The 15,868-nt window shown below is 43.2% G+C and overlaps 1 protein-coding gene across 5 annotated transcripts in view; it reads left to right on the forward strand.

The window, feature by feature from the left end:
• Nucleotides 1-9,254: 9,254 nt before the first annotated feature.
• The window catches only part of sbf1 (SET binding factor 1), a 54,238-nt gene continuing 47,624 nt past the window's right edge, over nt 9,255-15,868 (forward strand). For 3 of the 5 annotated variants that reach the window (XM_076721830.1, XM_076721832.1, XM_076721831.1), the window contains exon 1: nt 9,296-9,487. In XM_076721830.1, the coding sequence (XP_076577945.1) occupies nt 9,433-9,487 (55 nt within the window). In that variant the 5' untranslated portion in view covers nt 9,296-9,432. Of the gene's footprint in view, nt 9,488-15,868 lie in introns of all 5 variants that reach the window. The other 2 variants (XM_076721834.1, XM_076721835.1) reach the window with 1 other exon arrangement.

Genomic DNA, 15,868 nt, shown 5'->3' on the forward strand with positions numbered 1-15,868 from the left:
ACATACATCTGATCCTCAGATGCGGTTACACAACATTCATTTCCAGGAAACACGTTGAGTGAGTTTTCAACTGTGGAGTGGACGCCTTTCCTCATAACTGGAGAGACACTGTACATCCATACAGGCAGGACAGGCAAAACCAGACTCCTTGAGGAATGTAATAATGCAGTGTTTGTTATTTGTCCTTTTGCTGATGCAGAAATCATCTCATGCATGTAAATAAACATCAGGCAGCCTGCGACAGAAAACTGTACATGTATAATATGTAAAGGCATGATGTTCGACTTAGAATAGACGCCGATAACCCCAATTTGTGCCGCTTATGTACATATTATTATTACAGTCGCAGAGCTAAGCGTTCAGTTTTCAAAAAATAAATAAAAACCCAGAAGGTCATGAATATCACTTAGGGTTGTTCTGAATGGATTCCAAGAATTCTCCAAAAAAAAAAATTCTAACCCTGTGGATGAAAAGATATTCAGTAGCATGATAAAAAACAAAACCAAAGAAACATGAACAAGAAATGAAATTCAAACAATAAATATAATATATTACAAAGCAATATCAGCATCTTTTACTTAATGTTACATGTGTTACATATGTCATTTTGTTTGGACCAGAACACACAGTGACAAGTGAGCGAGCGCTTGTTATAGTCAAAACAATGGATTTATATGTTGTTTGACGTGACTGACACACTGTTAAAGGAACTATTGCTTTTGCATTATTCCTGTGTATGAACAAGGGAAATCTCAAGAGCATCATGTCTTACTGACATATTTCCAGGAGCTACAGAGGAAGTTTGAAATCAGCAAACGCTTCAGTGATCTCAACTGTCAACCTGAATGTCATCTTTTGTGTTGCCGTCCTCAAACTTTGCATTCGCAGTCAAAGCAAAGGCACAGAGCCCAGTCTCTACGCCTTCAGGTGAGGTTTTGAGCTAAGCAGGTAGAGCAAAAGACCTCATTTAACTCCTGGAAACCACTAAACATCACAAATCCACGATTTGCAACAGTGAGAAAATTAAAAAGCATCATGAAATCCTCACTGTTCTGTGCACGCTGTACGATTATTGCCAACCCAGGATTTTAGCCTTATTGTGCTACGTGATCCCTGCCTTGCATGTAATGCGAAGCGTCATTTGAGTGATATTCACTCCGACAGTTTTGTCAGTGATAGTTGCCAACTTCTCACCCCTGCCGCTATCATCTTACAGCTCGGCTCTGCTCGGGCCTTTCTTTGATCGCCTCATGCACTTTCTCAGTAGTTATAATACCATCAGAGTTAGTGCCACAGCGTGACCTGCCAATGACACGCTAATCCAGGTTTGGTTGTAATCAAAAGATCCTTCCAGCCTTTGGTTTGGCTTCATTTTCACAAGCCGATTTGGGTTATGCTATCAAGCCATCACTTTCGTTCCTGTATTCTTGGAAATCAAATATTGTGATGCACACAGCGGCGTTGTGAGGTGATCACGGTTCCTCTCTTTGACTTTCTTCCTCACGTGAGGGCTTGAGTTAAGGTTGATTCATTCATATTGAATATTTTGTTTTGACCTTAAACTACCACCCACAGTGGTACCTATTGATTTGGCTGTGATGACACAGTGATTCATGAAGCATTTCCCAACACAGGCAGCTGGTAGTAATTCATTTATCAGACAGACTTGGCTGTGGAAGCAGGTCACTTCTTCACTGATTCTGACCCGTTTATATAAGAGTTCCCTGGCATGTGACAGCTGCCAGTGAATCAGTACCCGCTGGGCTCTGAACACAGGCTTCCCGTTGGGTTTGATCTCTCAATCGTGCACTGGTTTTACTTTTGTTTTAGGCGGCAATTAGCAAACATGAGTCGGTACGCTGAGGGGCCGACAAACGCGGCACAGGACGGTTTTATATGAGCCTCCATCTCTGGCTTTGAAACTCGTCCAGAAAGGAAAGGTTTGGGGGACGTAGTCAACTGATCAAAGAGCAGAGGGACCTTTGCTTGATTGTGCGGTGTTTTTGTCATTGTTAATGTGAATCTTTGAATGAGTGAAATGGGGACACAGCATGCTTTAAAGGTTGCGTAAACAGTGCAAATAAGCAGTGTTGTCTCATTAGGTATGATAAGGGCAAACACAGGCTATAGTGAAGCAAACTCTCACATGCATTCAAGTTCACTTCAAGGCAAAGAGTATGTGGCTTGTTGATCAATGCGTGCTCCAGCACTTGATGAGCTGTCTGTCTTAGTTAGCATCTCACCTAACGGAACAACAGACTGTATAAAGGAGAAAGTTGCTCCGACCCTCACCATCTTGGCAGTGTCTGACTCTGCCAAACTCCCAGATAATCCAAAAATGGGCAAAGAGGTGGAGCGTGGGTGCAGCTGAGGCAGGCCGAATGAAGCATGGTTGCTGAAACGTGTCCATTAAGCTCTATGTGATCAAGCTAGCTAAGGCCTACAAGCTAGGCTACCAAGCTGTGCCATATGCTACTCTGTCTTGCTACCTGGCTAGCCCTCTGGTCTTGTTGCTCCTGGTTGGTACCCGGTTGTGCCAGCCCAACAGCTGATCATGATAAATTAACGTCTAGAGTGTAATAATCCTAAAATAGCCACTCTAGTATTAATATTAAAATAATTACATTTGGTTTTGTGATTTTTTGATTACCATATAGCCTCAATAACCAACCAACCTATGCAGCAACATATAGCTGCCAACGAAAGCAGCCATGCCCTTAATTATGCATAATTTTAAGCATAAATATAATTTAAATGAGTGAGTTCTACAAAAATCACCCCTCACACAGTTGTCATGAACAGGAAAATTAACTATAGAGACCTAAAGTGACATGGATTCCAGGCTGTGAATGTGTGTATTTCTGCTGTAAGCTTTGCATTTTAATACGGGGGTCTATGGGGACTGACTCACTTTTGGAGACAGTGTTGGCTCCATTTTTCAGCCCCGAAGTTGAACATAATTGACATCCATAAAGCCAACAAAGCTGCTGCCAATTCACAAGCAAACACTGGCCATCGTGTTATTCTATATTTTTCTTATTGTTAACAAATCCATTTAACACGCAAAACCAATTACACCTGACACTGTAGTCTATAATAACCATTACCCAAACAGGAACTTCACTCAGGGGTGTATTAATCCACATTTGATAGTGACTGCTTGGGGCCGTAGACAGTGTCTGTGGGATTGAGTGAAAAGAAATTAAAGTGTGTGTGTTAATGGTAATGAAGCAACATGGCACCCAGTGTAACGCTGTGACTCACTGAAATGTTTTTAATAGTTTCTGCACAATAATGGAGCTCTATGGCACGGGGAAATAAGATCAGGTTCTGAATACAAACACAATATTCATTAGAGGGTCAGTTTATTGTTGGTTTTGGTCTTTCATGGGACTTTCTGACAATAAGTGAATTATATAGTTAAAAAAGCTTTTGTCAGGCTGTTTATAGCGCATTCTGGCTGAGCTGAAGGACTTCATATACAAACACAAAACACCTGCAGCTTTGAGGAGGACTTATGGCTCCTTTGAGACAGCATCTGCTTTCTCCTGTTTTTGATGAAACTACCAGCTCATATATCCAAACAACAGCTTGTCCAAAGCGTATGTTTTTGCATACTTGCAGCACCTGATTGGCCTGAAAACTGTGTGCTTTCTCAGGCCTCATTGCCAGAGACAGAACAGTGTTACATCCATTCTTATTCTCTGCTGATTATTGAAAGCCATGTTCTATATCAATATTTGTAACATTTGAGATGTTCTTATAATTTGTTTATTTAGTTGTGACTCCATAAAATTAGACCACACCTTAGGAGCACACTCTCCACCTCCTCCTCCCACCTTGCACACAAAAAAAAAGTGACACAGTCAGAAATAATGACCATAAATGTTCACTTTTCTGAAGCCACTGTAATCTCTGTGTTACTTTCTGTGTTGTGCTTGCTGTTATGGATATTTTGGACTGAATTTAAGCTTTTCTAACTGAGTGAGGTTTATTCCACCAGGAACCAGAGTGTGGTAGTCTAATGATTGCTGCCCCCTGGTGAACAGCATGTTACATCAGCACAACATACAGCAGCTCCTGAATCATGATGCTTCCCAGGAGGACCAGGCTGAGTTAACCTCCCAAATACAAAACAAATATCATCTATCAGTATATTTGGACAACGAAAGGCAACATTTTATCAGAGCATTGTCTTGGATATTGAAATAATTTTTGGACAAGTCATCATTAAATCCCTATGAAGAATCAATTTGGAGTCGTTTTCCCACTGCCGTGCTGTTAGCATCCTCTTGGCTGCTTCACTGACCTTTGTTTACATTGCTTGTTTGAGATAGTGTACAACTGAGTTTGTTTGAACAGCTTGTTGTCTCTGTCCGAGCCCTCTCAGTCGAGTTTGTTTGGCATGGCTGCTCACCAGTGCAGTGGTGTGTGGGAGGAGACCTCGGAGGAGGGAGCTAACGGGATGGTGCTCTGCCAGCTTTGTGGACAAATGAGGGATTGGATTTCAGTGTGAGAAAGATGATGGTGAAGGACAGAAGTGGCTGATAACAGCAGAAATTATAGCACCTGATGAAGAAAGTGCAATGTCCCTGTGCACGAAGCTAGGTTGATAAAGAAATGAATCTCCCCGTTCGATGTGGAAGACCTTGGCTGGCCTGCACAGAGCCTTGACCCCAATCCCATCCCAACACCTTTGGGCTGAACAGGGAACATTTGAACCAGGTCTTATCACCATGGTTTTAGAATTAAAAGACCACAACAATCACATATGGGTCAAGTATAGAACATACTGGGATTAGTGCTTTGCTTCAGCACATATCAATAATATCAATAATAGATTACTGTAAGAATAAAGTATAGTGTAGTAAACTGTAAGAACACAGATACAAATGATTACCTTATCATGTCAAGATGAGAGAAGTTTGTCATGCCTGGTGTCTGTAGTCTGCTTTGCGAGCTGTTGTTCCATTTTTATTCCACATTTGATGACTTGACTCTCAGGTCCTGAAAACCATCAGTATTTTCTTAATCAGCGTCTTGTTGTGAGCATCAGGGTCGTACATGATAGCAAAAGTTTCTGCCAAACTTTTTAATTTAACAACATTTAAATCAAAATGTGATCATAGTTGTTGGGTTTTGTTTGATTAAACAACACCCACGCTGATCTCAAGAAAGTGGATAAGCAGTTAAAGAGACTGCACTGTATGAAAGATGAAATAAAACAGTCTTCATTCAGAAAATGAAAAGCAGAACTCATAAGAAAATAAAACACGCCCTTGCTCAGTTCAGTACACTCTGGGGTTTTGCTGCTTTACTGTTACTTGGTCTGGTATGACCATCACTTATGTTGGCTAATGTGAGCTCATGTTACCAAACTTAACTTCACACTGCTAGGTCAGTTCACTGACTTGATGACTCTTCTGTACTTGTGGCACAGCTGTACTATGTTTTAGTGCAGTCAGGTCAGCTAATGATGATAACTTTGGAAAATGAGGGGGTTTTTAATGCGCCTTAATTCTGTAGTTACCATCTGTGACCACAATGGTCGCTATTCAGCAAAATTTACGGTGTCACTTTTAACTCTTAATAAAAGATACCTAAATATGAATAGTAAATGGACGAGTTATCTGGACAGGGAGGTTCTAATGATAAGTAACTATCAAGTTGCATTATGGGAAGTGTATGATCCAAAGTTTTCAGAGCATAACACAAACAAGTCTCTCACAAAGGCTCCAACTTTTATGAAAATGAAACATTAAATTGCAGGAGTAGCCCTGTAAATGCTGTTTAAAGGATCAATTATAGGTAATACTGCTCCCTATTAAACTGACCATACAGCACTTATTATTTTATGGCAAAAGAGACATAACAAATAAAATTGACGCTGCCATGTTTTTCTATCTGTGGTCATCTTGTTTTGGGTAAAAACACATTTACAAATCAGGATTTACAGCAGTTTACTGTACACAGTCTTTTGCCACATTCCCTTTGTGTATGCAGAAACAGATGAGCTCCAATTACAGATACATGAGACAAGGAAGTCAGTGTGTTTGTGTATGGTTTATCATTCACCACAAAACATAGTCCAGCTACCTGCAGGAGTGTGTACAGTGTTACAGGGAGCTGGAGTGGAGTGACAGTATGAAATTGAAACACGTGCTCCGACTCTGTGAGCATCTTCTAGTCTCAGCTCACTATGAAACTACCGCGTGCAATGCCTGCTTAATGAACCATTTTCATGTGCAATGCTTCACCTGAGCTGAGGGGAAGTCGACCCTTGGAATAGCCCCATGAAGAGCACCAATGTGCGAGAGGCCGTCAAACCACTTCCTGTCTGTTGGTTAGTGTACAGGAAGTCACATGGTTGCTGCATCCTGCACAGAGTGACTTTGTGCTCTGATTGGGTTGTATGTATGAATAACACAGAATCAGTGACGGGACAGGTACCTTGCCTGCTTACTTCTTTTTCTTTATTCCCAGATATTAATTATGACAAAGCAGAAAAAAGCATGAGATCTTGACAGAATACTAAAATAGAGAAGCTGCCACACACATTCATATACATATAGAAGTGTACTGTAAGTATAGCTCCGTCCTTGCGGGGTTGTCTTACACGTCTTCCTGCCTGGGCTGCTCCCTGTGCAGCAAACACGTGATTTCTGGATTTCTTTCAAGATTTCTTGACGTTTTTCAACATTTTGCTATTTTCTAATGAACTATTTGAATGAAAGGAATGTAGAGCTCAAACAATCAATAAGTCATTGGACAGAAAATGAATCCACAAATACTTTTGATGCAAGCATTTGTTGCTTGTCTTTGCCATGATGTTGAACTGAATATGTTTGGGTTTTGGACTGATGGTCATATAAAAAACAAGGAATTTGAAGACATCACTTTGGGCTCTTAAAATTTATGACTGGGATTTTTCACTATATTCTGACATTTTATATAAAAAGCAATAAATCAAGGAAATAATCAGCAATTTAATCGATAATGAAAACAATTATAAGTTAAACAAATCTGGCACATGTATCGCATGATTTTCTGTCACTAAGTGCGCTTCCATGCAGATCCTGATCCTGTTTTTTAATGGAATAGCATCACCATCAGTATCAAGAACAGATTGATACCACCCTGACATGTCTGTCCATTATGAAGCTACAGCCAGCTGCTGGACTATTCATTGGCTGGGTGTGGTAACTTCCTGGAGTCTTATTGTCATTCTGGGGTTGCCAGGCAGCCAGGAGAAAGTGTTAATTAGTGAGCTTTAAGCTTCATTTATACTTTCTGCATCCTGACATCCTTCCATGTCATCTACCCATGTCCACGTGCACTCTTTGTGCACAGCCCAAAATATATGATCGCACAGATGAATATGTCAGTGGATGAAATCAGACACCCAATGTAGAACCATTTGCACATTTATTTTGGGCTACATCCACACCTTCAGGAGCTTCTGATAAAGCCAGGCTAGCTGTTTTCCCCTGTTTCCAGTCTTTATGCTAAGCTAAAACAAACCAGCTGCTGGCTGTAACTCCATATTTACTACATATCCATGAAAGTGGATCTTTCTGGATCTTCTCATCTAACTCTTGGCGAGACAGCTATTAAGCACAATTCCTTACATTCTGAACATTCCTTAACATATTCTTCAGTTCTACAAATGATTCATTAAAGTAAAAACTGCTCAATTACAAATAAAAGGTTAATTGATGCTGAAAATTGTACTTGAGGTCAGTGTGCTGGTGGTTTGTGTTCCACTTGATGCTTTAGCTGTGCAAAAATGACTTGCCACAGAAATGCATCATATCTTTGTGCACTATCTCTGTGCTGATGAAAGAGGAACAACTAGAGGACAGGTTTCCAGCCAAACGCTCAGCATGGTTCGTTAAGTCAAAGGCAGCATTAATGACATGCAAATGTCCATTTCACGGACATTTGCAGGGTTCAAGGTTCATTACCATGTGTGTCCGTGTCCTCGAGGGAGAGTCTGGGAGAGACTGAGCGACTCTTTATCTCTGTCTGTCTTTCTCACCTGCTGTCTGTCTCTCTGGCAATTTGTCAAGTGTGGTTCAAGGTCAAAATGCAAGAAGCACATATATAAGAATCTAAGCCACAGTGGTAATCTCAGTGTGACTCCCTGAAAACAGTTTTCACAGACAGGCTTGAGATGCGTGCTATCTCCTGTTAACATAGCTCTGGGTTGTCAGGCGCAGTGTTTATCAAAGAGCAGCGCTGTCCTCTGCTCACGGTGGCCCGAGTCTCAGATAACTGTGAGAAAAGAGGGAGACAAGTTGTTATTGAGCGGTGGGGAAAACAAAGCTCTTCAAGAAAAATGTGACATCTCGTGTTCGGGATTGTTTTCAACCAGAGAGTGATAAGCACTTTAGGTCAAAGGTCACAGCGCAGGAAGTGTTGAAATTCTCTCGAGGCCGTTACAGTGCTGACAGCCAAGGACAGGCCACACGGATGTGGGCCATCAGGCCTTCCTCACATCCCGCTGAAACGTTATCTGCCTCTTCAAAGTGACACTGCAGCATCATGCCAAGGTTTTCTCCAGCCTTACTTAGCATGATTCAAGTGTTTCGCGGCCAAAGGTTCAACATATTTCTGATAATCTGTGATATTTTTCTCAGTAAGGATGCTCCACGTGCCACTTAAGGTTGCAAACAGAATGAGGATTGTCAGCGGGGAAAATATCTGAGATAAAAGATGTTAATATCTGAGTTTGGAAAATCGTTTGGCTGCAGAAACTTGGATTAATGCTGCACAAGCATTTCGGTGACATTTATCTCACTGACGTTTTATTTTGCTTGAAGCTGTAAAAGGACTAATTAATGGGCTAATTGTCTAACCCATACACCAAATTAAAGGGCCAAACAGCCCTTTTGGCTTGACAGAATTCTTAACTTAATAACATTCATGTTATTTATTAATTTATTGGTTAAGCAATTTTCTTAACGATATAATAAATTATTTCATTTTATCAGTACTATTTTCTATAGTGACAGACTGTTGCTTTAGAGCGATTGAATGATATTGTTTTTAGATGTTCGTGTCTGCATTGGGCTTTTTGTAGGTCCCCTTAAGTTTAGGGCCCCTGGAATCATCACAACCTTTCACCCCTCTTGCGACGGTACTGTTGGGTTTATTCTAGGTTTTGGTCAGACTTTTGGCCCCTGAGCTGGTTTGGCTCCTCACATGGGACATTCCTGCCGAGCAGCCCCTCCCTGGAAGTCCTTCATTGCGCAGACTCGCGGCTCTCCGCTGTCAGGGCAAGGCAGACTGACAGTATGGCGGCGGGGTGCAGCTGGAAGGATGCTACTGTCGCCCGTGATGTGTCTATCGCCGGTAGGACGTAAATGGACTATTGACGGCAAAAAGAGAAGAGGATTTAGCGAGAAAGGCCTGTCGCCGTGAGCTCCAAAGATGGCCAGGCTCGCCGACTACTTTTTAGTGGTCGGTTACGACCTCGACAAGCGAGGTGGGTGTTTGAGCTAGCCTGCCCTGCTAGCTTGAACGGCATATTATTAGCTGTGGGTAAACAGCAGGCGAGGAGGGAGGCGGGGACGGGCCGGGCCGCCGCTCATCACTGGCGGAAGCTAGGCGCTGTCAGCACGCAGTTAGCCGTCAACTTTGGGCCGAGGACGCGCAGGCCTCACGGGATTAGTGTACTTATATGCTAGCCTGTCAGCTGGTGTCTCGCGTTTCTGACGGGAGAACACATTCAGTGCACAACCCCATTGTAGTATTCAACGTCCAGACATGTTTTAGCTTTAGCAAAACAAGCAGTGTTACTCTGTTGACAGCAAAGTTTGGCTAACTTTATTTGCTAAGAGCTAATGCTAGCCGCCGGGCTAGCTCTGAGGGGGGCTGGCTGCTTGGTCGGCTGTGACCTAAGACGGATTTGTTCTGCCGTTTCACAGTTTCAGTTGCATCTTCCCCAGTTCACTCTCTTTTACAGATATGACAAAGTGCAACTGTCGCCATGTGGCGTTTTTGAAGCCGAACTTCAGACAGAGTCTGTGGGCAGCGAGTTGTCAGTGTTGTGGCTGCAGGGTCCTGAGCAGTTGGGACAGTCAGAGCACGAAAATCCGGCTGATTTCCGCCTGGACTTAATTTTAGGCGTTATTTAAACTGGAAATCGATGCTTCTGCAGTGCGGAGTTGCTGATTGTTTTCTTTGTCTGTGTTTTGTGTGGATTAACCCAGATGGCTTTGCCCCTCCCTGAGCCCCCTCGGACCGGAGCTCTGTTCCCTTGTGTTGTTGGGACGGGGTTTGGACCGTTATCTGAGCCCCCCTCCCTTCAGCCTGAGCCTTGGCCTAGATCTGTGTAGTATAATGGCCCGTTTAATCATGAAATATTCAACCCGCCTATCCGATGGAAGCATGCAGCTTGTATCGTGGTAGAGTCTTTTATTTAAAGTGGATTTCTGCCCATGATTTATTCAGAAGAGGCAAATTGTAACATCACAAGCCCTCTGTGGCTAAAAGCAGCCAGAGAACTGGCTTTTATTGCTGGAGCAACCCGCATCACTTTTCTGATTGCATGAACGCACTTATTGCATCTTGCATTTTTATTTTCAGAGGGAGGTGAATACAGGATGTTAGAACGTGGACACTGCAAACGTTGCAGAAACACTCCTTCCTGTCTGAATGCGATGCAGAGCAGAGCAAGCCTGTAAAAAGCATCTGGGAACCAGACATTAAAACCACAGTGGCTTTAATGGATCAAGGCTCCCATGCCTCGTAAAGCCAAACACTTAAGGGTGATGATGATTGTCGGTGTTGCACCACTGCTGCTGCCTCACTGTTTACACCAACTTTACTCAATACTGAAGTTTCTAGGTGGAGACATACTGTTGTGCTCAACATCTCAGTAGATACAGTGAGGTTATCCTCATTATCGCCATCCGACAGTCATCACTAACTCCCCCCCTGCAGTTAGATTAATACTGCACACATAGTCATATTCTAGTTTGGTCTTGGTCCTCAAACATCATTGCTAGGCTCCAAAAAGAGATGGATAGAGTGATATTGTGCATGTTCCTCTTGAAAGCATGCCCCCCAATCAATAATCAATGTCTGCTAGAGTGTTAGAATTAGGCCTCAGGGGATGAGGTTGCAGTTAGAGTCTGCCCCAGAGCCCCAGATTTCCAAATATATGTGCATGTGTGTGATAATTTTTCATTGTATTTTAATTTTTCCAGCGTTGGTGCTGCTGCTCTCACTAAGTGACTGTAAGAAAGCACTTGGCTGCGCATCAAGAATGAGCGGTGCTCGTTCATAAGAATACCAGGAATTCTGAAACACAGCAGAGTTTCCGCTCGTGTCTAAATATTTCATGCATCCTGTCTACGTGTGTGTGTGTATGTGTGTATGTGTGTTTTTGCGTGAGTGGTTGCTGGTTGTCAGTCAGTCAGTGGAATGTTTTGCAAGCGTGGGTCCTGACAGGTTTTCAAGCCTGACATCATCGTTGCTCATCTGCCTCTCAGAGCCATCAACAGAAACGTTGTGGGTGTTTACAAACAGAACATCCTGCCGGCAGAGCCGAGCAGATTTCTTTCTATGATTTTAGATGAAGCTCTTGGTTGTGGTTCATTTTGAAATACCCAGCGACAGTCTGGCTTGTCTAACAGACACTAACCTGGGGGCAGAGCCTTGAATCTTCCATTCACCCTCTCAGTTTGTCTCTAAGGTGTCAGGTTGCTCACATTGTGCTCAACCTAGATGCTAAGTTATACTATCAGTGGATCTAACTTAGAGCCAAGATGGCTGCTTGTGGGTTGGAGAGAGACCATAGTTGCTGGGGTGTGGTCCTCCTAGCAAGGGTCTCTTGAGAAACTCCACAGCATGTCACTGTGTTTTGACAGTGGTTCCTCCGCTGAGCTGAGGACCCAGCGGCTAAATGGATACGCAGTCCGAAGCCCAAACAGGAAACTGGGGAGAGGACCCGAGGGAGACTTGTGTTTAGAGCGAGAATCCAGATTGTCTCCCTGTGCGTGTTTGAAAACCAAGAAAGGGGCGTGTGTTTGTGTGTGCGACAGCGAGGCGGTCTCGTTCATTTTGTGAAGAGACACACATGCATGCACACACAAAACACACGCACACTAACATACAGGCTCTATTGTAGCTCCATCTGTGTGCCTCTGGCGGAGCAGTTTGAGGGTGTTGGTCATCGCTAATTCGGCTCTAAACAGCATGCAGGATGGTTGTTTTTTTGCAGGCGGGGATGACAAATCTGGCACATCAATCCTCCACTGACGCCCGGCCTCCTCTTCACACACAATTGCACACACACACATACACACCCCTACAGCTTGCAGTCAAGCTAGAGTCATTCATTACATTAGAGGCCAGCGAGGACACAGAGGTGCATGCATGGCAGACTGAGTATGCATGTGGGCTGTTGTGTTTACAGATGTCAGGTTGTCTCTGTTACTGTTATACAGTGTTATGATTGTAGAATTGTGACATGGCTAACAATGTGTAACATTCAAGGGGGCTATTCTACCTTAGCAAACAAAATAAGAGCCATCAAGCAGTGTGCTGTAGCTCTTGATTGGTGCAGTTCTGTAACAGTGATTGTGGTGTCCGTTGGTTGTCAGCTCTGTTTGAAAAATGGTTTCATATTTGACTTGTTACACCACTTTAATCACCATCAATGTTCTTGTGTGGCTGCTTGTGTTGAGACAACATTGAACATTTGGAAATGTTTCTCCAAAGCTTGTAGAAAAACATATTCCTCAAAGTAAGATATAGAAAAGAGTATTGTTAATAATATGATGATTCCAACCATCAGGAGATTTTTGCAGTACAATTTGCATACCGTGGTAGCTCCTCCTTGAATATCTCTGGGTGTAGAAGGCCGTTGCGAGCAGGACTACTTGATTGTAATATTGGATTTCGATATGATTTTTGCATCGATGTCAGTGCCTTGATTTGTCAGCTATAGAGTTTTGCTGGATTGCCCCAAAATAGACGTTCCAGGCTTGATATTTTATGACACCCTCTCCTATGATATACATATGTGCATTTTTTTTGCCATTCTTGATGTCATGTGTTGATGACAGTAGGGAGATGACAGGAAAGGCTGGGAGAGATAGCAAACCACATTGTGAGTCATGGTTGGCACCTTAAACCCCTTGGCCACCAAGGTGTCTTGAGGCAGGATACTTTTTGGCAAAGCTGTTGAACGCTCAGAAATGATTTGATCTTGACTGTTACTGCAGTATTGAAGAAGGGATTTCCGTTATTGTGACAGGGTTGTGACTAATTCATGTAGTGCTCGCAGGTGCATTCAGTACTGAGAGCGTGAACGGATCTGAAGATTTACACCAGGCTACATAAAGCTCAGAGGGGAAATAGAAACTTCTCAGATTGAAAGCAAGATGATGCGAGAGAGTGAGTGGAGGAGAGAGGAGTGTGTGTGATGCTGCCAGCAGTGCCTGCCTGTGGGCAGCCACTTCCTCCTGCGTCCCAGAGCAGGGCTGCAGCCTTTCAGGCCCTCCAGAAATAGCCCTCACAATCTGCCTTTCATAGGGGGACAGAGTGACGCTGGGTCGTGGCTGTGGTGCACTGACGCTTGTGTGTCTGTGTGTTGGCGTGAGCTGCTCTCCTCAGCCATTCAGATGGCTGCCTGAATGTTTGTGGCTGTCTCTGTGTGTTTGCTGCATCACCAAGGCAACGCCCCCCCCCCCCCCCCCCCCCCCGTGGGTTTTGGTTTATGGTGAGCGCCTGTCACATATTGACCAATTCATAACTAGTCATGCGGGCTGTACCATATCATATTGTTCTCAACACTATCAGTAAAATTTTTAGTTTAGTAATAAGAAAGCATGCCGTGATATTGGCAGTATTCTGACTTGTTGACGTAGTGACATCATACAGTTACACACAGCAACAAGAAGCATGGCTGAAAGCGAAAGTAGCTTTGCTACCAGCTCCATGGTGGAGGATTTAGTTACAAAAAGGAGAGTGACAATGGCAGTGTGAGGCTTCTTCCCCACCTCAAGCAGAAGCAACCGGTAGCCAAAAATCAGGGCTCATCAGCTATTGTGAGTTCTAAACCCCAAATGTTTCCCAGCATGTTGTGAGACTGTCAGGAATATCATTAGTCATGGTGCTATTATTTTTGGGCTGAAGGTAGCAGAGGCAGCATTTCAAGCTGATAAGAAGTAGCTTTAAATTTGAGCAGTGCTGTACCAAAACCAAGTTTTCTCCATAACTGATTTTTTATTTCATCTTTCTAAGCCAGCACTTACACCATCGCAGGACACCAAAGCTCTCCACGGACACTAGGTTTAGGGAGTAATTTTAGTGTCTGCAAATCATAAGGCAGGTAGACCAAAAAATAAAAAATCAGAACCGTGTGATTAAAAGAACAGGAAACATATTTGCGGCCTTTAGAGACAGCTGGTGCTGTCATGGTGCTGTGGCAAAGGAGAAAGCTCCATCATATCACTGTTGTGATGTTGCCCTAGTCCATGTGTGTGTGCGCGCATGCACATACAAGCACAGTCTGTCTGCTGTGCTGAATACTTGTTATTCATGAGGAAGACGGTGGCCCCGGGGCCCCAGTGCTGCCCTCATTCCCTCATTCCTACTACACAGATACAGAGGAGAATGTGTGTGTGCGTCAGTGTCTGTGTGCTGGGGCTAGGGACGCAGATACACACACACACACACACAGCGCCTGCAGACCGCTTCTCTCGGCAGACGTTTATTCTTTTGTCATATACTGTATAATACAAAGCTGTGTGGGACAGCTTTAAGTGTGTGTGTGTGTGTATGTGTGTGTGTGTGTGCATGCATGTGCGCTTGGTCTTATGCCCTAGATTGAAGTACAAGGTACAAGGTTCATTAATTTATCATTTAGCAAGACAGTGTTGTGTAACAAAATGCTACTCGTAGACCCCTTTGTTTTCCTCACAAAACAAAAATGAGATAAGTGGATGAATTAATGACAATAATTAGTAATAGTGGCGTTTGTTAGTTTTAGTGTGCACGTGTAAAGATTTGTTGCCATTAAAATCATGTTTCCTGTTCTCAGGTTGGTCTTCAATGAAAATCCTTATTAATACACACAATTTTAGGCAACTATAGGCATTTTAAGGACTGAAAACACTCCTTATTTGGAAGTTAGTAACAGTGAAGACAATATTCAAGTAAACATTGTCATAGTTCTGTAAGTGTGTGTGTGTGTGTGTGAGAGAGAGAGTCGGTGTTAGGGATGCCCTCCTCCTTGTTGCTTTGATGGTTTCCCTGGAATTCAGAGAATTTCTCTGTCCCCTCTGAGGACAAAGGCTGAGTCAGTGCTGCTCACAGTCAGTCTGTTGGTGCTTAAGGGAGCAATCATTCAAATCCCTCAGGGGTGATTCCAGCGTGTCCGGAGCAGTTTTGATTTGGAGATAGAGGGTTGTTAGGATTAGCGGAGGTGGTCGCATGAGCCTGTTGTGGTAACTACGTCACTGTTTGTCACGCTGTCACATGTGTGCATGGAATAAACACTTGCGCTTGGAATATTATTGCCCTTTAAATATGGATAATATTTTTAGATGTGTTTTTAATGTAATATCCATCAATTTTCCTAATCAGTTTATGGTCTCAATCGCTAGTTTCAAGTCTTCTTCAATGCAGCATGATGTTAGTTTAGTAAATTATAGAGTAAAATAGATGATAAAGCAGGATATGCTTTTGGGCGTGGCTATCTTATGATGCGTGTCCTTATGTTCTCAGTCATCCAATCAGGATAGAGGTGTATCAAAGTGTATCCTCCCCAGCTTCACAGTCTGGTCTGAATGTGGTCATTTCTAGCTCCAAAAAACCCAAGATGGCGACCGCCATAATGCGAAAACGTGAGGCT

This window comes from Chaetodon auriga, chromosome 22 (genome assembly GCF_051107435.1).
Source record: "Chaetodon auriga isolate fChaAug3 chromosome 22, fChaAug3.hap1, whole genome shotgun sequence".
NCBI lineage: Eukaryota > Metazoa > Chordata > Actinopteri > Chaetodontiformes > Chaetodontidae > Chaetodon > Chaetodon auriga.